The sequence below is a fragment of the Idiotropiscis lumnitzeri genome, chromosome 7, assembly GCF_059441095.1.
Source record: "Idiotropiscis lumnitzeri isolate Australia: NSW breed Sydney's pygmy pipehorse chromosome 7, RoL_Ilum_1.0, whole genome shotgun sequence".
NCBI lineage: Eukaryota > Metazoa > Chordata > Actinopteri > Syngnathiformes > Syngnathidae > Idiotropiscis > Idiotropiscis lumnitzeri.
The window spans coordinates 13,723,049-13,748,902 of NC_142397.1; the positions used below are offsets into that span (position 1 = coordinate 13,723,049).

At 39.3% G+C, this 25,854-nt stretch overlaps 3 protein-coding genes across 6 annotated transcripts; 2 read left to right on the plus strand and 1 right to left on the minus strand.

The window, feature by feature from the left end:
- The first annotated feature begins 1,660 nt into the window (after positions 1–1,660).
- kbtbd3 (kelch repeat and BTB (POZ) domain containing 3) lies at positions 1,661–9,498 on the plus strand. Of its 3 annotated transcripts, XM_088301463.1 has the most exons (12): positions 1,661–1,867; positions 2,116–2,318; positions 2,417–2,582; positions 3,514–3,696; positions 3,946–4,119; positions 4,226–4,271; positions 4,388–4,488; positions 4,725–5,012; positions 5,374–5,616; positions 5,736–6,026; positions 6,094–6,243; positions 6,379–9,498. In XM_088301463.1, exons 2-12 carry the CDS (start codon positions 2,116–2,118, stop codon positions 6,499–6,501), a joined length of 1,968 nt encoding a protein of 655 aa, XP_088157589.1. In that variant the 5' UTR covers positions 1,661–1,867; the 3' UTR covers positions 6,502–9,498. The 3 variants fall into 3 exon arrangements, with proteins under 3 accessions (XP_088157589.1, XP_088157590.1, XP_088157591.1); XM_088301464.1 differs by lacking the exons at positions 4,226–4,271; positions 4,388–4,488; XM_088301465.1 differs by lacking the exons at positions 1,661–1,867; positions 2,116–2,318 and having other exon boundaries at positions 2,435–2,582; positions 3,996–4,119.
- sln (sarcolipin) lies at positions 7,379–8,590 on the minus strand. 2 transcript variants are annotated; one of them, XM_088301467.1, is made up of 2 exons: positions 8,430–8,590; positions 7,379–8,110 (listed from the first exon to the last, which is right to left on the minus strand). In XM_088301467.1, exon 2 carries the CDS (start codon positions 8,003–8,005, stop codon positions 7,910–7,912), a length of 96 nt encoding a protein of 31 aa, XP_088157593.1. In that variant the 5' UTR covers positions 8,006–8,110; positions 8,430–8,590; the 3' UTR covers positions 7,379–7,909. The 2 variants fall into 2 exon arrangements, with proteins under 2 accessions (XP_088157593.1, XP_088157592.1); XM_088301466.1 differs by having other exon boundaries at positions 7,381–8,078; positions 8,430–8,587.
- Positions 9,499–17,050: 7,552 nt separating the features above from the next.
- On the plus strand, positions 17,051–25,827 carry alkbh8 (alkB homolog 8, tRNA methyltransferase). The gene is made up of 12 exons (XM_088301549.1): positions 17,051–17,208; positions 17,518–17,651; positions 17,728–17,831; positions 17,958–18,089; positions 18,848–18,943; positions 19,026–19,130; positions 19,398–19,468; positions 19,629–19,735; positions 19,899–20,059; positions 20,422–20,687; positions 21,162–21,311; positions 24,268–25,827. The coding sequence occupies exons 1-12, from the start codon at positions 17,071–17,073 to the stop codon at positions 24,886–24,888; spliced, it is 2,085 nt and encodes a 694-aa protein (XP_088157675.1). The 5' UTR covers positions 17,051–17,070; the 3' UTR covers positions 24,889–25,827.
- The last annotated feature ends 27 nt before the right edge of the window (positions 25,828–25,854 follow it).

The window sequence follows — 25,854 nt, forward strand, 5'->3', positions numbered from 1 at the left end:
GTTAGTCAGATTTTGTATCCTTGCATATTAACAACCCAAACCCAAGTTGTCTGTTTACCGTAAGACAGCGACACCAAGCGGCGACACATTGCGCTACACCTCAATGTGTCGTATCAGTCGAATCTCCATTAAACCCCCAAACCCCATTGAGTTATAGATTTTAGGTGTGGAGTTCCACTATCGTGTTGGTAACTAATTGTCAGGGGCTGGTATTAAATCGGTAAGTGTGTTCATTTAAACGAGATAGTTTATCATCACATTTATTTATCGGAAAAAGTAAAGTAGACTAATTGTAACCCCCTCGTATACGTGTTATAAGGATGACAGTCGCTGATGCTCCTTAATCACTTTATTTCTACAAGTATTAATATAATGCACATCCATTCTAGAGCTACAGTGACTGCCTGAATTGAGCCAGCGTAATAAGTTTTAAAAATAGTTAAATGTGTTGGCAGGTGTGCAAAACGCAATATACATAGTGTTCATGGTATTGTTTTGCTTGATTGTTATAGACTATTATTATGTCACGTCGAAAGGTCAATATAGAACCGGGGTCACATGAGCAGCCCGTGGGCATTAGCGATGGGACATTGTAATTTACAGGTATAACGTCAAGTCAATTTTATTTGTATAGCCCTTAATCACAGACAGTCTCAAAGGGCTTTACATAGCCACAATCGACATCCCCGATCTTAACCCCCAGGAGGTCAAGGAAAAACTCACAAAACCTCATTAGGGGAAAAGTGAGAAACCTTGAGAAGGGACCACAGATGGGGGAATCCCCCTTCCAGGATGACCAGGCTGCAATGGATGCCAACTGGGCAACATTTGACACATACAATGATGCTATGCAATAATAGATGAGATAATATAAGAGTCAATTGAATGAAGCGCTGCAGGAAGATGACTTCAGTGGAGTGGGTCCTTATCCAAGGCCGTAATATCCATGGCAGCATATCCGAAGATGAGCCTTCGATCTTGTACCAGTCAGTTGGTGTAAATTCAGTACAGCCACTTCCAAGTGAATCGCCATCACCTAATTCGGGGAATTGGGAACAGAAAAGAAAGAACAGAAATAGCAAACAGGCCAACAAGTAGTTCAATGAAGTGCTGAAATATAAGGAAAACGTCTTGCATATTAATATTTATTTGTTTTCCTATCTTGTTTAATCATGGTTGGTGATTGTCATAAGTTATTAACATGATCAATGTCTTCACATGAATGGATATCATTCATTACTGATAGCATACAATTAAAATATAATTTGAGCACGTTATTTCAGAAGTGTGTGGTTTTTCGATAATAAATGATGTCATTGCGATCCCTACATAAAAAGCTCACCACCACCAAAAAGTAATATCACTCAACTTATGATATGTACTTCATAAATTTCTCTGTGTCTGACACCTTTGATGAAAAAAATATTTCTCGAACATTATTTATGGATTTTTGTACAACATAATATTAGTGTTTGGAAAATTCGAATGAATATTATTATTTCATTGAAATTATTCATGTACATACGTAGAAATGTGTTTAAGTATTTTAAACATAAATATGCACATGTATCTTTATATTCAATTCTGGCTTAGTTTATGCACGACTTCCGTTTTTATGTCCACATTGTAGAACTACAATTCCCATCAGTAGTTGCGCTTACTTCCGTCCAAAACAAACGCGTATATGTCCGGATATAACATATCTTTAAACCTCGAATGACTTCTAGTAAATATTATTTATAACCTTAAAAAATGCCATTACCGTGTGATATTACTTAGCGACAAGCGAGTTACAATATTTGCGATTTCTCGTGGGATTTCACGTTTCGGAGAAGCGCAAGAAAGCGCTATCCATGGTCCTGCTATTGTAAGTAGTACCTGTTTTACCTGTATTAACTGAAACGTTTGACAGCAACATATTATCGTATATACAATAATATTATCATATATCATATTAAGAATTCCAACACCTATATGCGCCCGCAGTGGTCACTGCTTATTATTATACCACATTACACAGAAGTATTGATATACTATGTAAATAAAATACAGTATAAACATATTCACACATCCATCTATTCCAGCAATTTCTTTTTGTGTGTGTGTGTGATCAAGATGGCTGAGCAGAAAGAGCCTAGCAAGGAAGTCCGAGGGCGTCACACGCTGCTGCAGGTGTCCAACTCACATGGACTTCAGTTGCTGGGTGTACTCAGGTCTTTTCGGGAGCGAGGTCTACTATTTGACTTCACCATAAAAGTTCAGGAACACGATTTTCCCTGCCATCGCTGTGTTCTTGCAGCATGCAGTGATTTCTTCAGGTTTCGATCTCTTTCTACCTGCAGATGTTTTGCAGGAAATATAATGTACGATGGCGACTATCTATTGTGTTACCTTTCTTTTATTTTTATTTTTTTAGGGCCATGTTTGAGGTGGCTATGCGAGAACGTGATGATGGTTCAGTAACATTGTGTAACCAATTTCCAGCTGTGGTGGACTCCTTCCTAGATTTTGCCTATTCTGGCGAGATTCTCATCACAGAAAGAAATGTAGACTCGCTGTTTCAGCTTGCCTCCTTTTTGCAGGTAAAAACACAGTGCTCCTCAGCCACAGATCATCTATTCCAGTTTTATTCCTCTCAAACGTCCCTCTACACGTCTGAAGACTAAGCTAACAATTCAATAATAATATTTGATTCCATGACATGCTTAAAGTGCATCATACAACCCAAGGTAACACAGCCGTTGCCAAGTTAAAGATTTCAAATAAATGCTTTGAAGCCGCACTACATGTGACATAAACTGATAATCCATTAAATTGCACAATATATTTACTATATCAAAGTGATTGTTAGAGACTTTTTTCAACTATCTAATGTTAATCTTTTTTATAAGTTACTTTATTTTTCATTGTAGTTCTCTGTGTGAATATTCTGAACTCCTGTTTCCATACCAGTGTTATATTGATTAGAAGCATTGCATAACAGTAGATGTTGATTATAGTTGGCATCTCGTTTTTCGACTGAATCAACAGTTAATTGCATAAATTTCCTCAAGTCATGATAAATCAGAAATCAATTCCAAATAATAGTTATACATAATTCTAAACCATCGATAAATTAATTATGCATGCCAAAACAATCATGCTTGTGTCTAGTCACTGCTGTGAAAACTTTTGCACATTATTGTGCAATATGACTTACAAATTGACTTTCCGAAATGGCCTCCAGTTCCTCCCGTGCTTGTTTGGGTTTTCTTCTCACCTTGCAAGATCATGCACATTATGATGACTTACATCGTGAATGTAAATGTGGATAACTGTTGATTAATATGTGTCCTGTGATTGGGTGGCAACCGGTCAAACATGTACCCAACCTTTGCTGGGATTGACTCCCGCTCGTAACTTTATTGAGGGCCACCGCTCAAGAAAATGAATGGCTAGATTATTGACTTGTATCTGGTACGGTATATTAAGATATGCAGACATTTTTTCTAATTGATGTTGTTGTGTCGTCAGGTTTCAGTTCTGTCCAGAGCCTGCAGTGACTTTTTGTTGGAAACGATTGATCTTGGCAACTGCTTGTCACTTTTAGCCCTTGCTGAAGCGTATGGCTCAACCTCCCTCCTCCAAAGTGCCATGGACTTTGTGGTTCAAAACTTCCAAGATCTTTCCAACACCCAAGACTTCTTGGACATGCAGGTGCCAGTCGACTGTAAACCCACTCTAACTAACCCTGACCTTTCCAATACACAAAATTTGAGCTCTAATTGTCACCCAAAATTAATTGCCCTTGACCGCTACCCTAACCTCACCTTAACCTTAATTAGCACTCACATCTAACTGAAAACTAAACCTATTTATCGATACAATGATTTGCAGGGAATGTAAGCACAAGTAAACAATTGTCTTTTTAATGGAAGCTTCTAAAAATACTTCTAATCATTGTAGGTGAATGTTTTGGAGGAATGCCTCAGGTCAGATGCCCTCTGTGTGCTCAGTGAGGAGGCTGTGGTCAGGTCACTTCTCAAGTGGATCAGCCAAGACATTCCTGGAAGACAGAAGCTACTACCCACATTGTTATCGCTAACGAGACTTCACCAGCTACCCCCCTATGCACTCAAGGTATTCACACATTCAAAGTCCAAGGTGCAAAGAGATTTTCTATTTGTATTCTTGCACTTTTTTGCTGACAATGTTATATTTTAATCTCAATTTCATCACCTTGCAGCCACACGTCCTTGCAGAGAAGTTAATAACTCAATCTGGATCACCATGTGGGTTATTAACTTTTTACTCAACACAGCGTGCAGGTTCATTCCTTCTTTTCCAACATTCTCCACGACTCCAAAGGCCCCTCACAGGGATGTGTTCTTTCACTTCTGGTTTACAGCTTCTACAGCAGGGACGAGCAACTTAAATGTTGGAAGGCGCCACGATTTTTCACCAGTGATATTAGGGGCCCACATCGGACCACCCACTTGCCCACCAGATGTATGAAAAAATTGTGAAAAATAATGTGGAAAAATATGGACAAAATACCTTGATACATGCAAAATATGTGCTCTATGTTGTATTTTTGTTAATACATTTTTAATGCATGTATAAAAGCTCTATCCTAATCCAACATCCAGGGGCGTGGTGGTCATCGGGAATTTGCTGCAGACAAATAATGATTTTTTTTTTTAATGAATTAAATTCCTCCTCAAATGTCTTTTCTTGTTTCTAAGACTCTTCATGACTCCGATCTGCTGAGCAGCAATCATTCCTGTACAGCTCTGATCTCAGCGGCTCAGAGCAGACAGAGTCAACACAGTGGACTGTTCACCGATGCCAGGCCTGCCACCACCCAGAGCTACATTTATATCCACAAGACGGAGGAGAATGGAGTGATCCGCCACTCTTTCTGCTACTGTCTGGAAACAGATCAGTGGAAGGAGCTTGGAATGGACCCGGGAGATGGAATAAACACGGTGCCAGACCTTCCAGGCTCCCATTTGACTAGCTATGCCGCGAAGGTATGTAATCACAGGAATACTGAATGTGCACTGCCACAGTGCAGAATTTAATTAAATCCTACCATGGGGCTGCAGCATTTTTATCTGGAAAAATATGTTGGGCTCCAATCAACTAAGTTATTATTTTTAGCTACAATGCATCTTCCTTTTACAACTGCACAAATACCGCAGACATGATGCATTGTCCAAATACACTACCTTCATTAAAGCAGACTAGCTAACAAATGAATTTTCCTGGAAATCTCTCACTTTTCAGCTTTGGTGTTCAGTCATACCTGACACTAGCCAACTAGCATAATAGCATACAAAAAGTGAATTAAATTAGAATTTTCCCTCCCCTCTACCCTCTATTGTCTTCAAGATGTTTATCACGGGAGGTTGCCGCGGAAACTGTTGCCGGGCAGTAAGAATTCACGTGGCAGAGCCTGTCCATGATGCTACCGATGAGCTGTGGTGCTTCTCCCCTGCAACAAGAACCTGCACACCTGCTCCAGCGATGCTGAAACCCCGAACCATGCATACCGCAGTGGTCTGTCTGGACCGCGTGTATGTCATTGGGGGGCGGACGAAGGGATCCAGAGGGGCTGCTCCCAGTCTACTGGAGGTGCTTTTCCATACTTTTTTATTTTTTTATTCTTCTTATTTTTTCTTAAAAGAAGTGTGTCTCACTCTGGCATCCAGTATCAGATCAATTGTTGGTAGTACAACTCGTTTTATGTTCAGGTGGAGTATTATGACCCATTGGCCAAGAGCTGGTCCTCAGTCAGTCCTCTGCCTACTGCAATCTTCTATCCTGAAGCCAGTGCTTGTGGAAGCATTATCTACACCCTGGGATCAGAGGTGGAGATAACAGACTCCTTCAACCCCTCACTGGACTGTTTCTTCAGCTATGATGCCCAACAGGACCAGTGGAGCCGCCTGGTGGCAGAGTTTGGCCAGTTTTTCCATGCAACGCTGGTCAAGGCCGTGTCAATTCATAAAACACTGCACCTCTGTGACCTGTCCACTTATAAGGTGGGAGTCGCGATTTATTGTTTTTAATGGAAGCTTTTTTTGATCACACATGTGTTTCATCCTGCAGGTGTACAGCTTCTGCCCACAGACATGTGTGTGGAAGGGAGAGGGGTCATTTGAGTGTGCAGGGTTTAATGCTGGAGCAGTTGGTGTGAGAGACAAAATTTACATTTTAGGTGGAGATTATTCCCCTGATGAGATTACAGATGAAGTCCAGGTAATATCCCGAATTTGTCTTTTACAAATGGCCAAATTGGCACTGATTATGTTATCACAAAGATGTGAAAAATAGTTTGGTGACTTTGCAAATGTTTATGGGATAGATGATTGATTGTTGCTCTACATACTGTAGGTGTACCACAGTGACACGAGTCAATGGGAGGAAGTGGCGCCAATGCCCAGAGCCTTGACTGAATTCCACTGCCAGCTCATCAGCTTTAACAGGCACACAAACCCATGGCGTGGCATAGAATGATGTACACAAGAGGCTTGCAGACAACAACCCCATAAAAAGCATGTTCTTCATTGATGATGTAAGGATATTGTTGATTAATAACTCTCAACAACACCAAATGCACTCCCAAAGATCATCTTCCCATGTTACCATGCTCCCAAGAAAATATTCATTTTTTTATTTAAAAATTAAATCTATTTGTGTATGCATAATAAACACGAGGGTCCCTCCCATGGGGGAGCAAAATAAGCAGAAGCCTGTATTTTAAATTCCATACTTCCTGAATTGCATGCGTCTCATAATAATATTTCAAAATTTCATCCATCTATTTTCTGTACCGCTTATTCTCATTTGGGCCGAAAGTGAGGTTCAGCCCATCCTAACTGACTTTCTGGTGAGAAGTTTGATACACTCTGAGCTAGTTGCCAGCCAATCACAGGGCACACATGCACAAACAACCATTCACACTTACATTCACATCTAAGGACTACTTACTGTATTCAGTGAACCAAACATGTATGTTTTTGGAATGTGGGAGTCAACTGTGTGACCTGGTAATAAAACCAACCCAAGAACGGGGAAAACATGCAAATGCCACACCAGACGGCTGGAGCCTGGAATTGAACCACCAACCACAAAGCTGTAAAGCCAATGTGCTGATCACTCAGCAACCAGACCACCCGATAAGACCTCATTATATATAAATAATTTGAACCTAAATGTATGAATGAATGAAGATGTTGCTATGAGTTCAGATGGAATAAATCCATAATGTTTATTCCAACCTGCCCTCAAAGAGCTCTTGGAAAGTTTCTTCCAACTGCAAATTTTCCATCAACAAAATAATAGTAGTTGGATCTCCTTTTTCATATATAAGTCTATTTTATTTAAGTTTTTCAAGTCCTAAAAGGAACCACTTTTGTGTGCAAAAAAACAGAGTCAATCAAATAGTGAATTTATTCTGCACAAAGTCAGCAATAATTTACATGTTTGACAAATCACTTAAAAACAGAATTAAATAGCACACAGATTCAGACATAACAGCATGTGTGAGTGAATAAAACATTGCTTAGTTTTTGATGACATTTCATTGTTTGAAATCAGGCATTGTGGAGATTTGCACAGTGTAAAAGTCAGATGACTCTTTGGTTTCTGGATTTTTGGTAACCTTCCCCTCTGCTCTGGGAATCTCCTTTTGGGTTTTTGTACCTGTGCAAGGTCTCGTACAAAAATGAGCTCTGAAGGGATCTTACAATCACAGAATAGTTGATCTTTTTTATGGTAACTACATCAAAATCACAAAGTTTCCACAGGTGAAAACAATACATCTGAAATCTGATCTAAAATAGCAGCAGATACTATGCAGACCCCATAAAATGTCTCCCATCCCCTGTCGGAGGAGATGGGAGGAATGATTATGCTGCACATGTTAGTCCTGGTATGTTTTTACCAGCAGCCACATCAAGAGAACGGTGATTAAGACGATCATGAAGTTGAGGAAGAGTTCCTGCACCGAACGATCCATGGCAGGTTTCCAAACAGGCTGTGTGGGAGACAAATGTCGAGGAGGCGGCAACCGCTGAAAGACGTCCACAGAGCTGGATAGGAAGATTTGGAAGTGATTTTTTTGCTGTCCAATTCCACATTTGAGAGAAACAAAGGAGCAAATTTGCATTTAAGGAATAAAGCAAGATAAGGTAGCAGACATACAGTAACTCAATTTACATAATCAAAACTATAGCTTGTAAAATCATTTACAAACAGAATAACTAGATACATAAAAAATTAAGTAAAAGAAATAAAAGGTCCAGTATCTTACTTTCCAGAGTATATGCACATGGGCCATATACTGAAGATTATCATTAATCACCAGCCGTCATCACTATTAACAAACGCAGGTATAATTCACTCAACCCAACCAGAAAAAAAAAGATTATCGAGATTATTACCTTTTCCCTCTTTGAGCTCCTTAAACAAGAAGTTATGTGCCAGTCTTGAGTTCCAAAAAAAATCAACTTGATGTAGTTGGCAAATGTCTGTCCGGCCACTTCTTTAACTTTCTACTCTCGGTGTCTGTGTTCAACTTTCTGCCCTTACCAGTGGGCCGGGCCTGCCCCTAAAGTAGTCAACCTCAGTGGACCGCCCATGGTTCACATGCAAACAAAATGATGTCACCCACACTTTTAAATGAACAACCAATCAAGTGTTTTATTTTCCGTAATCTTGTCCACTGGAGTCTCTCCTACACATAACCATAGAGAGTGTCAGTCTCTCGCTGTCTGGGTTATTTATAACGCATTATTGCAGATAAGAGAAGGATTACAATTGCTCCAAATACAATGCATGCATCGTCTCATGGATGGAGGAATGTGTAATAGTATCGGGGGTGAGGCTATGCCCAAGATGAATAATGCGGCCAGCTTTTCAAAGTTGTAACATTGGAGACTCAGGTTCAAGTCCAACTCAAGCGACAATTCATCATTATGACTTGTCCTGTCTGGCTCCGACACCAAACATTCACTCCACATTATTGTTCTAGATTTTCATAGAATATTTGTAAATGAAAAATGTAGCTAAAATAGACATTAGTTAATAAGTTAGACCTTTTTTTTCACACTGAAGAAAACTAAATTTGCCTTGCAAATTGATTTTGTGTTTTTTGCTCTCTTCAGACCGCCTCCTCCATTCATTTTACCTTGATCATGTCATTATAAACATGTTTCAAAACATTTTTCCCGATATTTCACGATAACCTAGCAAGTTGAACACTGCTACTCAAATAGACAGTGCTGAATTTGGGAAATGAAAAAAAACAAACAAAAAAAAAAAACACCCGCATCAGCAATATTGGAATACAGTATAAAATCACGTGGTCACAGAGACCTGAGTAAGTGAGATAAATTTGAAGAGTCTTGTAAAAATACTCTATTATAATCTGTGAATTTCTTGACATTCTTCTGGTGTATTGTCCAAAAACGTTTTGTTTATTTCTCTGTAGTCTATTCTGATTGCAGAACAGCAACCATTTTATTTCCATTAAAATTTGTTACAATGGTTGGACCAAAAATGGTATTGCTTTTTTTTCCCATTGTGATAAAATTTTCTTTTTAGCTTCAATAGCACTAAAAAGTCACTGAACAGATTCATTTCAACTGATTTCGCTATCAGAACCTGATTGTCAACTCTCTGTACAACATCAACATCATTGGTGTCAGGCCGAATTCAAAATATGCACTTCTTAGGAGACCCCAAAAACAACAACCGTAAACATTGTGTCGTCAAAGAGTGCAAGTCATTTTAACAATTTAGATTGGTCAATAATTTCCAAGTGTGGACTGACCAACAGTATAGCTTTTTCAAAAAAATGTGAAATTGACCAAATTGAACTTAAAGTTAATTATCCAGCCGTGATGGCCCATTTTTTCAATGGTGAAGAAGCTCAGTTTTTATATTTTTTGATGCAGGAACTTAAATTAGTAGTATTTTTTTAATCCATTCATTTTGGAGAAATTAGGAAATAAGGGAGGTCTATTTTTAATGAAGAATATGACCACGTCCCCCCTCCGCTCTCTCCATGTCTGTGGGAGTCACGGACGGAATGGACCGATCATAAACTCTCCTTTGGAAAATTGTTTATAATGTGATCAATTGGGAAAAAAAAATAATGTGGACATCCCTACCTGTCTATGACCTCTTGAAATGTTTTTACATCAAAGCATTTGGGTCAGTTTTAGCTGCAACCCTTTTTTCCCCCAAAACTGGACAGATCATGCTGCAATGTGGATGAAGGATGCATCTGTTTTTTTTTTTTTTTTTTTGTGCAACCAAAGAAGAAAAAAAAAAACTCCTGACCTGCATTCATTTGACTAAAGCGCACATTGCGATTATATCCCAAGTGATACTCTTGTGGTTGCTTGTTTTCCACTTCTGCATTTCTCCTCTTCTGTGCCATGCTGGTCCCAAGAAAGAATCTGACCGTCAGCCAGCAATCCTCTCTGCTCATCTCACACTTGACAGCTGCTTAGATTGGCATTATCTCCGAACTGGTGCTAAACCTCGTGACACACACACCTTCTCCTGTGCAGACGTCGGGGTCACGACAGGACGTGTGTTTGAGTAGGCCTATCTTGAAACTTTCTATCACAGGGCATTCCCGAGGGATTGAGCAGATCAAAATGGCTGCCCCAAGTGTCATTCGATCGCGTACAATTCTGCCATTGTTGAACAAGTAGCCGTTTGACCCAGGGATTCCCATTGTCATGAGATCCAGTGCGGCTGTGATTGGATATAAAACGGGCTGTAGTGTGCAGACAGAATAGACAGCAGAGCAACCTGACAGCTGTGTATGTGTATGTGTTTGACAGAAAAGTGCTGGCAGGGTTACCTACTAAAACAGTAGAGACAGAAGTGTCAACAGCACCTCAGAGACACCATTCCATACATTCTGGCACATGTTGTATAAGTACATGTGTGCAGAGTATGTGACTGTACAGTATGTCACTCTTATGTTTATACACCACTTAAAGGGGAGGTCAACCCCAAAAAATTCTTTACAAGAATATTTTCTATTAAGGGACACTGGTCGAAATATGACATTCTGATTAATATTGTGTTTGTGGAAAATGAGTTATGCAAGAAAATCCACCCGTTTTGATCCATCACAGGTGACGGCCATTTTGTTACTTTTGTCAATTGATAATGACATCGCAGTTGCTCAGGGTTCAGCTCACAACCAATCATGGTTCAGCTTCAGTAAACAGGTGACGTGTGATTGGTTGTGATTGATTGATTAATACACAATATCAATCAGAATGCCACGTTTAGACTAGTGAAGGCAACATTTTATTGTAAATATTTTTGAGGGGTTGACTTCCCATTTTAACAGCAAAGGGCTTTGACAATTTGAAAACATTTTTTTTACAGTCCAGAAGGAAGAAAGGGAAAAATAGATTCTTGTCAAGAAAAAATATGAACTGTAAAAGATAAAGATAAAGATGTCCTTTAATAAGCACTCCAAAATACAAAATGTGTGAAATTTTCACGTCATTTTACATTAAAACAATCCGCTTTATTTTATAAAGAAAATAATTTTCATTAATTTGCATTCCTTCAACCAGTATAAAGTTCTAAATGTTTTGCAAAGGCACAGACATTTTATAAAAATGTTGCATGGGAATTTGAGCTGAATTTTGGAATTAATTCAGTTGGACAATTTCACACCGTATGTGGTAATTAATTACAATTTGCGTTAAGTTATGAACTAACATAGGCACAAATCGGATTTTGTTTTGCAATATTGTAATTGTTACAATTATTTTTTGGAAAGTATTACAGAATAATTTATTTCATATTTCCCTGACAGCAAATATCTTGCCTGAACAAACCAAATAGGTTTGTTTGGAGATACATCTATTTTTTACCATTTCCTAATCTATTTCTGAATTACACATCTAAATATTAAACCTGATTCTCTGACCAAAACTAGTTCCATACAAGTAAAAATATTTGAGTTTACTCTACGATGCATTTATTTATGGCAACTTAATAAATAATTTGCTCATCTAAACATACATTGAAAGGGGACGACAAACAGGGAAAGACATACACAGGAGTTGATTATAAAAAATAACCACTCAATGTTTCCCCATTTCAATAGGTGCAAATCAAACCTTCACGGCGGCCAATAAATTGCAAGCAATGAAAAGTTTATTGAGCCTTCAGCTTGCCACCTTTGAATGTCTAAAATGTTTCAACAGCTATAGCTGCTGTGATTGGACACGAGACAGGAATTTATCCCAGCTAAAGGCCAACCTGGCAAAGAGCATATATGTTTAATGATGAGTAACTCACCTTTGTCTCATGTTCCATTAACAATGAGTTTACTTTTTTAAAATTTTTTTTAATATGCTTAAATGAGGTCTATAAAATTCTACTATTTTATGTAACATATATTAAAGTTTTGAAAACAAAATCTTTCCTTTTTAAATTGTGTTTGAATTATGGATTGTTTCAAAATAGAATTTCAAATTATATGCACCAACTCTACGTTTTATGACTACAATCCTGCCTAGCTAATAGTTTCACAAAAGAGTATCTTAATAACTTTTAAACTTGAATAAAACACCTTACATAAAGTTGTGATCTGAGTGGCCTTTGTACAAAAATAAACCCAGCCTGTTTTGATTGATTTCATCTATTTTACCTTGCTATTTCATCACCTTGGTTCTGATATGATTCATCTTCCTCCAAATACAGGCTGGTCAGCTAATACCCAATCCCTTTGGACGACTGAAGAACGGAACCACTATTTTAAAAACTCATATCTGGTTTCTACATTTACCCGTATCAATCCTGCAGTCCCCAGCTAATTAGAATACAAAGATGCCTTCGGCAAGGATTTGGTGTCTGGCTCCCAGCCTAGCATTTCAAAGCGTAATGGTGGGGCTGCAGGGCAAACACGCCATCCCACTGAAGTTTGCAATGTTTCACGACTCAGTTGCTGTGTTGAAGGTCAAAGAATCATTGATGCCGAACTTTAAAGTAAAGATGAGCAAGAGGACCTTAACAAAAACTGCAAATAGTTTCAGAACACATTTAGACAGCAGAACATACTGTGCACGGCGGACATCTGGTTAGCACCATGGCCTCACACTGCAGAGGTCATGGGTTCGATTCCTGCTCTGGCCTTCCTGTGTGGAGTTTGCATGTTCTCCCCGTGCCTGCGTGGGTTTTCTCCGGGTACTCTGGTTTCCTCCCACATTCCCAAAACATGCATGGCAGGTTGATTGAACATTCTAAATTGCCCCTAGGTGTGAGTTTGAGTGCGGCTGGTTGTTTGCCTAAGTGTGCCCAGTGATTGGGTGGCAACCAGTTCAGGTTGTCCCCTGCCTACTGCCCAAAGACAGCTGGGATAGGCTCCAGCACCCCCTGCGACCCGAGTGAGGAGAAGCGGTACGGATAATGGATGGATGGAACATACTGTGCAACCACCAAAATGTATGGCTAAAAGCAGGGGTGAGCAAACTTTTTGATTGGCGGGCCACAATGAGCTCTAAAATTTGACAGAGGGACCGGACCACGAGCAGATGGATGGAGTGTTTTGATTACCTCACCTCATCTCATCTGAGAAAAAAAAAAAACTACATTTAATTTTAAATGAAAGTGAACAAAAGCATTACAAAAAATATATGTCTTTGACACACCACAGTATTTAGAAAATAAAACATTAACAAGGTTTATTCATCGATTTTTACTTTTCAAGTTTGGCTTGCCGGGTTAAAACGTTTCATGGGCCGCATGTGGCCCCCGGGCCGTAGTTTGCCCACGCCTGCCTTAAAGCAGCACAGGATTCTGAGTTTGTAATCAGTATTGCCACCTGCTAATGAAAAATGAAATTGCACACTAATTTTTTTGCGTACACAATGCACATTCTAAATGACAATATCCTCACTTCTTTCTTTTGTAGTAGAAAGAAAGCCATTTGTTCGCTTTTCAGGCCCAACTCCGTTCTTAGTACACTCCACCGCTCAAATTTCTGGTCATGACTCTCTGAGACAACGATGAGAACGCGCATGATGTCACATCCGCAGAACCAGATTCCAGTCTGAAAATTATTTTCTAGAGGCTTGCAAGAATACCCATTGTGAACTGCTAAAGTGTTATCAAATTTTCCGGACTATACTATTTTCTGAATTCTAGAGCGCACCTACTGGTGAAAGAAAAATCCACAAAAAAGCCATACCAATGTATTAGCCACATGGTTCAAAATCTAGGAAAAAAGTAGAGGTTTATAGTCCGGAAAATATGGTATTCTGCTACCTATAGGCCGTGTGAGTTATAAATGGTCAAATGAAAAGGCTATTAGAAAGATATCTTGGGGAGATATGCAATTTGGAATTCAACACAAATGTCTGGGAAAATATGCCTAAAAATATGCCTCGAAACCTCACAAAAACCGATGTTAACAAATCTGTTGAGATGTTGCGTTACCACAGTTCAGGAAGGCAGCCATTCAAGTTTCTGTACTTTTTTCAGGCAGTAATCAAAAATTATTCAATAATGGAATAATAAGAATATCAATTCACAACAGAAAGTGAGCTGCATGTATCCAATGCAACTTTCATTCTCCCTCCTGCTCCACAATCACCATATTTGATTAATGTCATTAAAGCATGAATATAAAATTTGCCCCTCCCCGTCATTAGTATTATTATTATCATTATTATTGTCTTATTTTACACTTATATTACAGTTCAAACTGTGGTATGATATTTAAAGCAATGCATGTATGGTTTTTACAGCGTCACAGAACAGACTGCAGTTCACTTTGAAAGTTTGAATTTTTTTTTTAGGTAGAAACAGATCATTCTCTGTTTCATATAATAGTTTCAAGTGCTTTAAAAATAGAAGTAGCTGAGTGTCGTTATCATGTAGGAAGGATCAGTCATGTGGTTCCCAGCTGTTGTTTTGTAGACTAAACTGACGACGAAGGTCTCCCACTGGCAAACCCAGCCTGGTGCTGCAATTACAGTACTTAGATGACTAAAGACAGGTGATTCCGACATTACGCAACACACACGCACGCACGCACGCACTCACACGCGTCTAGTGCATTTTACTGGCACAAGGTTGCACATCCGCGATAGTTTGGGGAAACCAGCAAACACAAAAAGTTAGAGAAAAAGATTCATAACTAGAAACAAGCTACACAGGAATTCAGACCCCCCACGGGCATGCACCCATTTATCACTATAAAATTCAAGGGCCTGCTAAACTGCGAATGGCTTCGTTGGCAAAAGCTCCTCCAGCCAGGAGAGTCACCCTATATTGTTACATTTTATCCCTTCGTATCAAGTTAGCGATGACAAGAGAAAGATCCCTGGAGCATTTTTGCCTCACTATGATGGAAGATTAAGGAGGCATTAAGGATGGCATTGTCGTCATTGTCTGGGTCATATATAATATGAAAGCAGGTTCAAACACAAGGTGTACCTCCACTTTGATTTGTTATCAGTCCAGTTGAAGGGCTCGGGGGGCCGACAGTTTTTATGAATAAGGCCGAATAAGGTCGAGGCCGTAACCGTACCGAGATAGCGGCCGGAGGGAGGGGGACTGACCGGCAAAAAAGGGTCAAGTGCCCAGCAGTTTTTGGAATGTTGGCGGAAGCATACACAGAAAACCCATGAAAGCATATGTCACACAGGTAGGCCAGTGTCTGCATTCAAATCCTCAACCTTTGCACTGTGACGTGGATGTGCATACCACTCAACCGCTGTGCCACCCCCATAGACACACTCATTGTTAATAAATGAACCAGACTCAAATGGAAAGTGAAGGTCGCCATAATTCTGTATTTGCACAGATGGAATAAATCCTGCCCTGCGATTGGCTGGCAACCAGTTCAGGGTGACCCCGCCTACTGCCCAAAGATAGCTGGGACAGACTCCAGCACTCCCGCTACCCTTGTGAGGTGACGCGCTTCAGATAATGGATGGATGGATGAATAAAGTGACGGTTGAGGTTACATCCTGAACTGGTTGCCAGCAGTGCACATACACTGTAGATGAGGTGTCACCAACCTGTTTGAAACAGTGAGGTACTTTTTGGGTTCTGATTAAAGCGAAGGGCTATCAGTTTGATACACACTTCTCGAATAACAAATTTTCTCAAGTTACTTTTAGTGATGTATTATGTGTCATCTTTAATAAAAATAAAGACAAAAAAATAATGATACAGTAATACATTTCACAATAATTGGGAAGTAGATCCATATTTTCATGTAACTCTTTTTAAACATCACCTAGTGTTCATTTTTTCAAATGACCACTTATACATTCCTAGAAAGACACATTCACAGTCACATCACTGGTGAATTCTTTTTTAGATCAGGCCTGCAGGCTACTCATGTAGTCCATGCACGTTGGTGACCCCTGCTGAATACACTCACATTATTATTATTATTATTATTATTATTATTATTATTATAATCACGAGTAGTAGTAGTAGTAGTAGTAGTAGCAGTAGTAATAGGGTAGTAATACTAATAAACAGTAAATTTCGTAGACTATATTTTATTCTAAAAAGGCTACATTTGGTCCCAGTAAACAGAGTAAAATTTGAGATAAAAATAATTGGCGGAAAAATCTCACAATTATTTTAAATTTGAGAGTAAAATATTCACTGTAAAATTCTCATAGTAATTTTTACGCTTAATATTTTATTCTCCAATCATACTCTGTTCACTTGGACCAAAATTATTATTATAATTATTAAATTAATTAAATTAAATTAAATTAAATTAAATTAAATTAAATTAAATTAAATTAAATTATTACTGTGAGAATTTTACTCGGAATATGTTACTCTTAAATTTTATCTGTTTACTGGCACCAAATGTCTTTTTAGAATAAAATATAGTCGACACAATTTACTGCTTTTAAAATGTACTCTACGAAAAATGCTGCCTTGTAGTAGAAGTAGTAGTAGTATACCACATATTTCTGTTACAAATATGTACGTAATCCGAACTAACTCTAGGAACCTTTATTGTCTCTTCGATGTTTCTCCGGGACTAACATAAAAAGACGCACAATGGACGAAAATGTGGAAAACAATTTAAAGCTTTGCCGAAGGGGTAAAGTAGACAAGAAACTTCTCCGTAAACAGATTAAATCCAGTCACACTTTGCTGAAACACGAAGGAATCCGTACTACCTCTGTGCCTACTAAGGTAACGCATTAACATTTCACGCATTAGACATTCAAACGTACTTTGCTGTCAATAAACACTTTATGTCTATGTTCTGTATATTTAAATAACAAAACTAAAAACATTTTTGTTATTAAAGTTATTCGGTCATAGTTCATTATCATGTTTTGTTTTCTGTAACACGAAGAACCGCAGATAAGGTAAGAAATGGAATACAGCGTCATCTAACATACACGAGTTGTTTCATGGCTGTGTGAGATATAATAAATCCTCTACGGTTTGGTGGTTTTGTTTTAGACAGTCCAATGGAAATCTTTGTGTGCTCTGCAGAGTTTGGTGGTGGCTAATGGTGGCCTGGGGAATGGTGTCAGTAGGGAGGAGCTGTCTGCTGTGCTTAAAGAGATGGGAGTGGTGGAAAGCCTCCTCATGCCCCCTCACAAGCCCTATGCATTTGTCACATACAGGTACTATAGATTACAGAAACCAATTTATGGAAAGATTGAACATATTTGCCATGTTATATTGTCGCTCTTTTTGCAGATCCGAGGAGAATGCCCAGAAAGCTCACATCCACCTGAATGGTCAAAAACTTCAGTGTGGAGAGGAGAATAGTGTGACGCTCTACCTCAGCTTTGTTGGCTCGGGTACTGCAGTATTTTGCCGCCTGAATTGGCTTTCGGAAAGATTCTACTCTGCTTCCATAGCACTGCAGTCTTTGTCATTCCGAATGACCGTTCCTTTCCAATCGACGTTTATGTGTACGTTTACAGTGCCGTGTGAGGAGCAGGCTTGTGTGACCTTGCCAGTTGGACTAGTGTTAGTGGAGGACTTTGTTTCTCCAGAGGAAGAAGCTCTACTGCTTGCTGCCATCGACTGGTCGTCCACGAGTGATGAAGTCACTGGTAAGAAGGAGCTGTGCGATGTGTAATAGTGACTGAAGCTTACTTAAGAAGTTTGACATACGCCACATTTTCAATTTGAGTTGCAACTCATTATAATTTAAAAAGACAAGGATTCACTTTGGAAATAATTTCTGGAGAATCAATTTGTTAGAGAAGCAAACGTTTATTAACTGTGCAGGCAATGTTTTAAGTAAAATTATAACGTTCTTAACTGTCATAGACATACATGATAAAATATGTTAACCAAACCTTAACTGTTGACCAGGGATAATAACTACTCCAAACTAAAATTAAGTAATACTCTTTACTATTATGTAATAATACTCACCTTCCCAACACTTGACAGACATTTCATGGAGAGGAAACAGGAGGGTTTTTGCTAAGCAGTTTTTTTCTTCCATGCAAGCATTGTTTTTAACTTTGCGTGAGAGGCAGGGTACACCCCAAACTGGTCACCAGCCAATTGCAGGGCATTGATGTGATTAAGTTCTGTCGTGTGTAATGCTGTAGGTGTGTTAATATAAACATTTCATGAACTGATTCATGTATGTATTATATAGTTACATTTTTCGTCTTTGATGCATCGGGATGGTTTAATTTCTAAGTTTTGTTAAAGCGGATGCAATGTATCCTGCATGTAAGTAACTGCATTTATTGCTCCATACTATGGGTACATAACCACAACAATATATTTATTATGTTGAAGACTAATTGTTTTATTGGTTTGCCACCTCACATCTAATACTGTATTGCTCTAGCACAAAAAGCTTTGAAGCACAGAAGAGTCAAACATTTTGGCTATGAATTTCGATACGACAACAACAATGTGGACAAAGACAAGCCATTAGCTGTAGGTAAGATGACTTGCATTTAATTTCATACCTTTTCACCTGCATTATTCATGTGAAGAGCTAAAGTGAATTTGTGTGTATCCAGGTCTTCCTCTGGAATGTCAGCCTGTACTGGAACGAATTATGGAAAATGGACATGCAAATTTCATGCCCGACCAGCTGACTGTGAACCAGTATGAGTCTGGACAGGGTTTGTTACTGCATTTATACACATTTTAGTAGGGTTTCTTTTGTCATGTTTGCCGTCAGTCACCTTGTACTAAAAATGTTTTTTTCCTACCACAAGGTGGCAGCAGAGAATTTGCATACGCGAAGAAAGTTTGTTTTCATTGAAATTTAAACTTGCTGGAAAGATGAGACATGTGATAAATGAAATGATTAAGCTCCTAAACACACTTTGGTTTCAAATATGTCAATAAATATAGCATAAAAAAATGGTGATTTGTCACCTTTGTAGGTATACCTCCTCACGTGGATACTCACTCTGCCTTTGAGGACACCATCCTTTCACTAAGCCTGGGGGCAAAGGTATGAAGTTACTTTTACTGATTTTTTTATTTAAACTCTACTGATGATGTTTCTGTTTCATGTTAGAGAAAGTGAAACTGCTGTGCCTCTGCTTTCAACCCGAGTTTGCCTATTTTTGATTGGTTGTAATCTTTTGTTGTTTATTTGTGTCTTCTTACAGACTGTGATGGAGTTTCGTCATCCAGACAGCCGTGTCGTTAGCGTGTTTTTGCCAGCGCGAAGCCTCTTGGTGATGCAAGGAGAGAGTCGTTACCTCTGGACCCACGGGTGAGTTCATTTTTACTGGTCAGATTTAATTCATTATAAATATCTGTTGGACTCTCAGAGCAAAGCACGTGCTTCTCTCTTTCCCATTTTGTTGAATACATGGATGCTTGATGTACGCCAACTTTTTATTATGTTTGTTTTTTTGTTTTTTTTTAAATAACAGAATCACTCCTCGTAAATTTGACATGGTGCCCACCTGCGACCCACACTGTTTGGCTCCTACAACGTATGACCTTGGCGCCCTCAACCAACTCACCTTGACCAAAAGGGACACTCGAACGTCTTTCACTTTCCGCAAGATCCGACATGAACCTTGCTGTTGTGGTGAGTCCCATTCAAGTGCACAATACTTTTTAAACTACATATTTAACATATCACGTCTGCTGTGCAATAATATTATTAAAAGGCGTTGTCTTGGCGATTGGTCAAAGCAAAGTTGTAATTTCCTGATTGTTTTGTTAGCCATTACTTGAATTACACAAGATGTTCTACAACAAAATGCATTGACGCGTATCCTAATGTAAACTAGCCTACATTGTCGAGTGGATGATACAGTGCAGTTGTGGGCACGATAAAATAGAATATGAAAGGCCGACAAAAGGATAGAAAACATACTGTTGGTTACTTTCACAGTTTGCTTTTCAAGGACCTGTTTGGATGACTTGTTCTTCTACCACATTTTTCAGCTTTTCCCTCCGCCTGTGATAGTCAAGGCGCTCCCTCTCCACCGTCTCCCCCCTCGCTTCCTCGAGGCCACGGTGATGCAGCCCGTCTGGAGCAGGAGTACGTTCACCGGGTGTACGACGCCATTGCCCCCCATTTCAGCAGCACGCGACACTCTCCTTGGCCGCGTGTGTGCCACTTCTTGTCCTCGCTCTCGCCTGGAAACGTGCTGGCCGATGTTGGCTGCGGAAATGGAAAGTACCTGGGTGTCAACCCGGAGGTCATGAGTGTGAGTACTATTTTATTTATCGTACTATTATTATTATTATTATTTTTTTTAATCGTGTGACACTATTGTCACATTTCATTTATCTCTCTAATAGTTAATGGATGCATGCAAAACTGAGGAAATATTTTTTCATAAAACCTCATTTTTTTCCCATTTGTAAGTACCGGTAGTAGTTAACTTTTGTGCTAGGTGGTTACCAAGCCCTCAACCACAGTCTTGAAGTTTGGCATTCAAATTTAGGCCTTCCGGTGTGGAGCTTTCCAGCTTCTTTCCACATTGAAAAAAAAACATACCTTGATAGATTCATTGGAAAGTAAAAATTGTCCTTAGGGTCAATGTGAGCCTTAATGGCTGTCTATACCAGTGATGTTAACAATAATGTAAAAATGGGACTTGGTTAGTTTTTGAAGTTTTTTTTTTTTTTTTTTTAACAGAGATCACAAGAGTGTTGTGTGTTTGTCTCTTATATACCAGGTGGGCTGTGACCGGAGCAGTGCCCTTGTCCAAATCTGTGCCGAGCGTGGATTCCAGGCATTTGTTTCTGATGCCCTTTGTGTCCCACTTCGAACGGCTACTTGTGACGCCTGCATCTCTATAGCTGTCATACACCACTTTTCCACACAAGTATGTATAGCAGGCATCACCAAATTTTGGTGACCCATGACCAATCTATGATGAATTTTTTTCAGGGCGCATTCGCAAACGTTGGCGCTGCAATTCTAGTTAATACGGAAAAGGCGTCACTGATTTGAGCCAATCAAATCTTTTGTTTACGATCCACTGCCAATTGCGCAGCAGACCGGAAGAGAGTGCTGCTGACAGTATGCCTTGCTAAAAAGTTAGCAAGGTCGATGCATGTTGTTTTAAATGAATGGACGGGGAAATTTTGTTTCAATCTGGCTGCAGCCAATTCAAAACCAGTGTGCATCATATGCTCCGAAACCGTCGCAACATTTCGAAGCGCCACTACGAAACAAAGCACCGCACTTTTGTGCACAGTTATCCGCTGACGTTTGAGGTGAGCGCAGGCAAAAACATCGAACTTCGAGTGCAGTACAACAGATTTTTACATTTTCGTTTACATCCCAGCGGCATGCAAACGAATGTTCACTAAAAGTATCATGGAATTTGGGGAAACATAAAAAAACATTCAGTGATGGGGAAGTTGTGAAGGAGTGCCTAAATGTGGTTGCACAAACAGTATTTAAAGGAAAACACAAACGCCAGATGTGTGAAATAATCTACCAAATCCCAATGGCCCTGACTCCGTCCCAACCCCGATTTAAGTCACTGGCAGGGCAGTCACAAACTCATGTTTCTCATTCAGAGAAGTTCAAAAAATATTCAAAAGAAAAGGTGGTGTCAAAGCTCATTTTGAATTAGTTTTTCATGAGGACAGCCATTTTTATTGATTGTGTACTGAACATGTTGACCTGTTTTACTTGAATAATTAGGCTTTCCGTTTTTTTTAGGCTGTGTTGGAGTCGAGTCACCGTGGAAATGAGAAGTAGTTAGTAAATCAACCTTTAAAAGCCAAACTTACTCCAATGCGTGTTCGTTGTTTTGTGCTCAAGAAGAAAAGGGTCAAATAAAGACTCAACAACTGATTAGAGTTCCGATATTTAGTTTCTTCAATTTCTGGAGTTCATGAAATAGTACAAAGACAGATATCTGGGCAGCTTTTTCTTAATCTCACGAGAAAACTGCACTCGGGCGAGCACAGTCGAAAAATGCGCGCCATCTTTCAGCCCAGCTTCAGTTTTTATAGGCGTTTTTTATGTCAAGGGTAATGTAGGTTGAATCGGTCATCCTCGCTCCCTCCCACGGAACGGGTCCACGTCCAAGGGAAGGTTTTCCCCAGGTTAGTCATCGTCTGGATAGTTGATGATGGTCTATTCCCGTCTGGTCCCGTAGACTGGCACGCCAAGGCTGGCCTTCTCCGGCGGGCCGTCCCTCCGTCTCTCCGCTGGCATTCTTCTGTAATCTTGTCGGTGTGCATGTGTGCGTGTGTATGTGCAAATGTATGTGTGTGTATGTGCAGGTGTATGTATATGTGCCTGTATATGTGCCTGTGTATGTGCACGTGTATGTATCTGTGTCTGTGTGCACGCGTGTGTATGTGCAGGTGTATGTATATGTGCCTGTGTATGTGCACGTGTATGTATCTGTGTCTGTGTGCACGCGTGTGTATGTGCAGGTGTATGTATATGTCTGTGTGTGTATGCGTATGTGCATGTGCTCCGATCTCCAATTGTTATGTCTTTCGGAATGTGTTTTTCTTTTGATAGCGTCTGTGTGAGTCCTCCAGTGCCCAATTTGGTATGTTTGCATCGCTACAGCCAATGTGGAGAATGTGCTTCGTCGTATTTGTCCACGAAGTGCTGTGAATGTGAGGGCAGCTCATGGAAATGCTATGTGCGCAAATCTATTCTCACTACTGAGAATTTCAATGAAGTTCGCACATTTAAACTAAGTACTATAAATTTAGCATATGAGAATAATATAATGAATCAGTAAACATCAGGACTACAATCCCAGTCATTCTTGTGACCCGTGCTTCTAGTTTCATTTGATAAATGCATCTTGTGCATCAATGTTTAAAATATTCAGTAAATATGAACCTGCTAACTTTAATAATCAACATTCTGTCCCGTATGTGTTTAAAATAATGCCAGTAATCGTAATAGAATCCTTCAGCTGATAACTCTTTTGATTTAAGAAAAAAAAGGTAAAAGATGTTGACTCCATGCTTAGCACTTGATATATTTCTGCAGGAGATATTTTACAGTTTTTTTCTGGAAGTGGCAAACTTAAGTTCCTGGAGCCACATTTTCTTGAATGTGAAATAAACGCCTTATATTTGTTTGACTGGCAAAGGTGTTTAATGGGAACATTGCTAAATATTTAGTATATAAGTGCGCTCTGTTGAAAATGACTAAATATTGAAACTAAATAAAAATGTGAACATAGGCTAGACATTTCGGGAAGTTGGACTTTGGTTCGGACCTTTTAATTGGAAGAAATTTTAGTCGTGGACCTCTGTGACTTTTAATTGAATACCTCTGATGTATACTCATAGCATACACATTAAAAGGAAGACGGGAATAGTTCCTCATACTATCTGTCCAAATTATACGGACAATTCTTCACTTCCAACTTTTTGGAATATTTTGGCAAAAATGTTTTTCTTTCTAGCGAGAATATGCCCCACTTGCACAAGTAAGGTCCAAATGTATGTTTTTGGAAGGGGAGTTTGGGGTAAGACAACTTGTCTGCTCTCATTGACCTATGACTCCTTATTTTCCCTTTATCTTCCTTTTCTTTCACTTCCTATAAAGTGATGGTTTCCCACAACATTTGTTGTCATATATTATGTTTTGCATGCCCCATTTTGTAATAAAACTATTTCACTGCTGCATTTCTAAGATCAAACCATCATAGTCTGAGTATGATAGAGACCACTGTTGCATAAAAGCTAGTAAGCTAATTGATATTGTAAATAAAGATAAACAATCAATTAATAGACCAAGTGTCGATTTTGTGATTCATTTAAAAATGTTTGTGAATTATTTTGTCATAGGAGCGTCGCTTGGCAGCTGTGAAGGAGCTGGTGAGACTTTTGAAGCCTGGTGGTCGTGCACTCATCTATGTCTGGGCTTTTGAACAAGAGTACAAGCAGCAGAAGTCCAAGTACCTCAAAGACTACAACTCTAGAAGCAACACAGCCGATGACAACTCTGAGCCTGACGGAAAATCCATTGTCTGTGCGGGGAGCAATCCTGAAGATAACAAGCAAAGACCTTCAGATGACTACAACGTGACTGATGACAAACTTAGTGTTCATATTAATCGCACAGCCTTCAACTCTCGGGACCTTCTTGTTCCATGGCATTTGAAAGAGGGGAAAGGAGGAAAAAGAGGAGAGGCAGGGATGGACATGGATAAAACAAATTGTAAAAAGCTTTCCAAAGACTCTTGTTCAGACAACCCTGACCGCAGCATTCGATCCCACAGTAATGTCGACAGTCATCGTGAGGCAGAGAGGCAGAGTGGCCGGGCGCCTGTCTTCCACCGATATTACCACGTGTTCCAGCAAGGAGAGCTGGAGCAGCTGTGTGTGCAGGTGGAGGGAGTCAAGGTGCAGAGTAGCTACCATGACCAGGGAAACTGGTGTGTTATTTTAGAGAAGGACTCCGAGTGAAGTTGAAGTCAATTCTGAATTTACGGTAAAAAATGCATCGCAAATATTTCAAGTTGCAATCACAGCTTATTTAAACAGCCAAGGAGAACATATGATTGAACTAGAGTCAGGGTCAGAACTCTGCAATAGTTGAAATATTAAGAAAAGTGGGAACTAAAACTTGTGGCAGACTATTTTATTTTTTAGTGTTAGATTATGAGGCACTCATCTTTATAGAGTGCTTTAAAACAACCACAGCTGCATACAAAGTGTTGTATGTACAGTAAAAATCTGACATAAAAGCAATGACAGTTAAAACAATAAATGAATAACAGAAAATAGTAAAACAATGCTGAGTCGAAAGCCAAAGAATAAAAGTGAGTTATAAATTCAAATAAATAGTCAAAGTCATCTTTAATCAAAACAATAGCCTCGTCATGTCTTTACGCTTTGAATGTAATTAGAATAAATGTACGCTAGTACAAGAGTATGTGAGAGTACACCTCAAGCCAATGCATAACTGTTGTCATCAGTGAAATTTATTAATAAGTTATTGTATTATGCTGAAGCGCTCTTTCGGGATTTTGCGTCTGCAACAATTTACATCAACAGACGTAGTTTGGAAGCGCAAAGGAAGTGAAGCTGACAATTTTTTAGCATCAAATCCTCAGTGGAAGAAACAATCCTCACAGGTTGGATATTCAGGATCCGAGGTCAGCAAACCTGGTGCCCATGGGCACGAGGGCCAAGGACCACATGAGTAGCCCTCAAGCCTGCTCTAAAAAGAGCTCCCCAATGATGGGACTAAGGGATTCCCAAGGAATTCTGTAGACTTCTACATACATTTGGAACATTTAACACTTGTTTTCTATATTGTGAGAAATCAGGATGATCAGTGTTGTCTTGAGTATGAGTGAATGTCATTAATTGTCAACAATAAAATACTCTATGGTAAAAACATTGTTAAAGTTAATTTGAGCAAATTTG

Coding starts and splice junctions, on each gene's coding strand:
- alkbh8 (XM_088301549.1), top strand. CDS start 17,071: ATGGACGAAAATGTGGAAAACAATTTAAAGCTTTGCCGAAGGGGTAAA. Junction 19,736..19,898: donor CGTTACCTCTGGACCCACGG/GTGAGTTCATTT, acceptor TTTAAATAACAG/AATCACTCCTCGTAAATTTG. Junction 20,688..21,161: donor TCAACCCGGAGGTCATGAGT/GTGAGTACTATT, acceptor CTTATATACCAG/GTGGGCTGTGACCGGAGCAG.
- kbtbd3 (XM_088301463.1), top strand. CDS start 2,116: ATGGCTGAGCAGAAAGAGCCTAGCAAGGAAGTCCGAGGGCGTCACACG. Junction 2,583..3,513: donor AGCTTGCCTCCTTTTTGCAG/GTAAAAACACAG, acceptor TTGTGTCGTCAG/GTTTCAGTTCTGTCCAGAGC. Junction 3,697..3,945: donor AAGACTTCTTGGACATGCAG/GTGCCAGTCGAC, acceptor TAATCATTGTAG/GTGAATGTTTTGGAGGAATG.
- sln (XM_088301467.1), bottom strand. CDS start 8,005: ATGGATCGTTCGGTGCAGGAACTCTTCCTCAACTTCATGATCGTCTTA.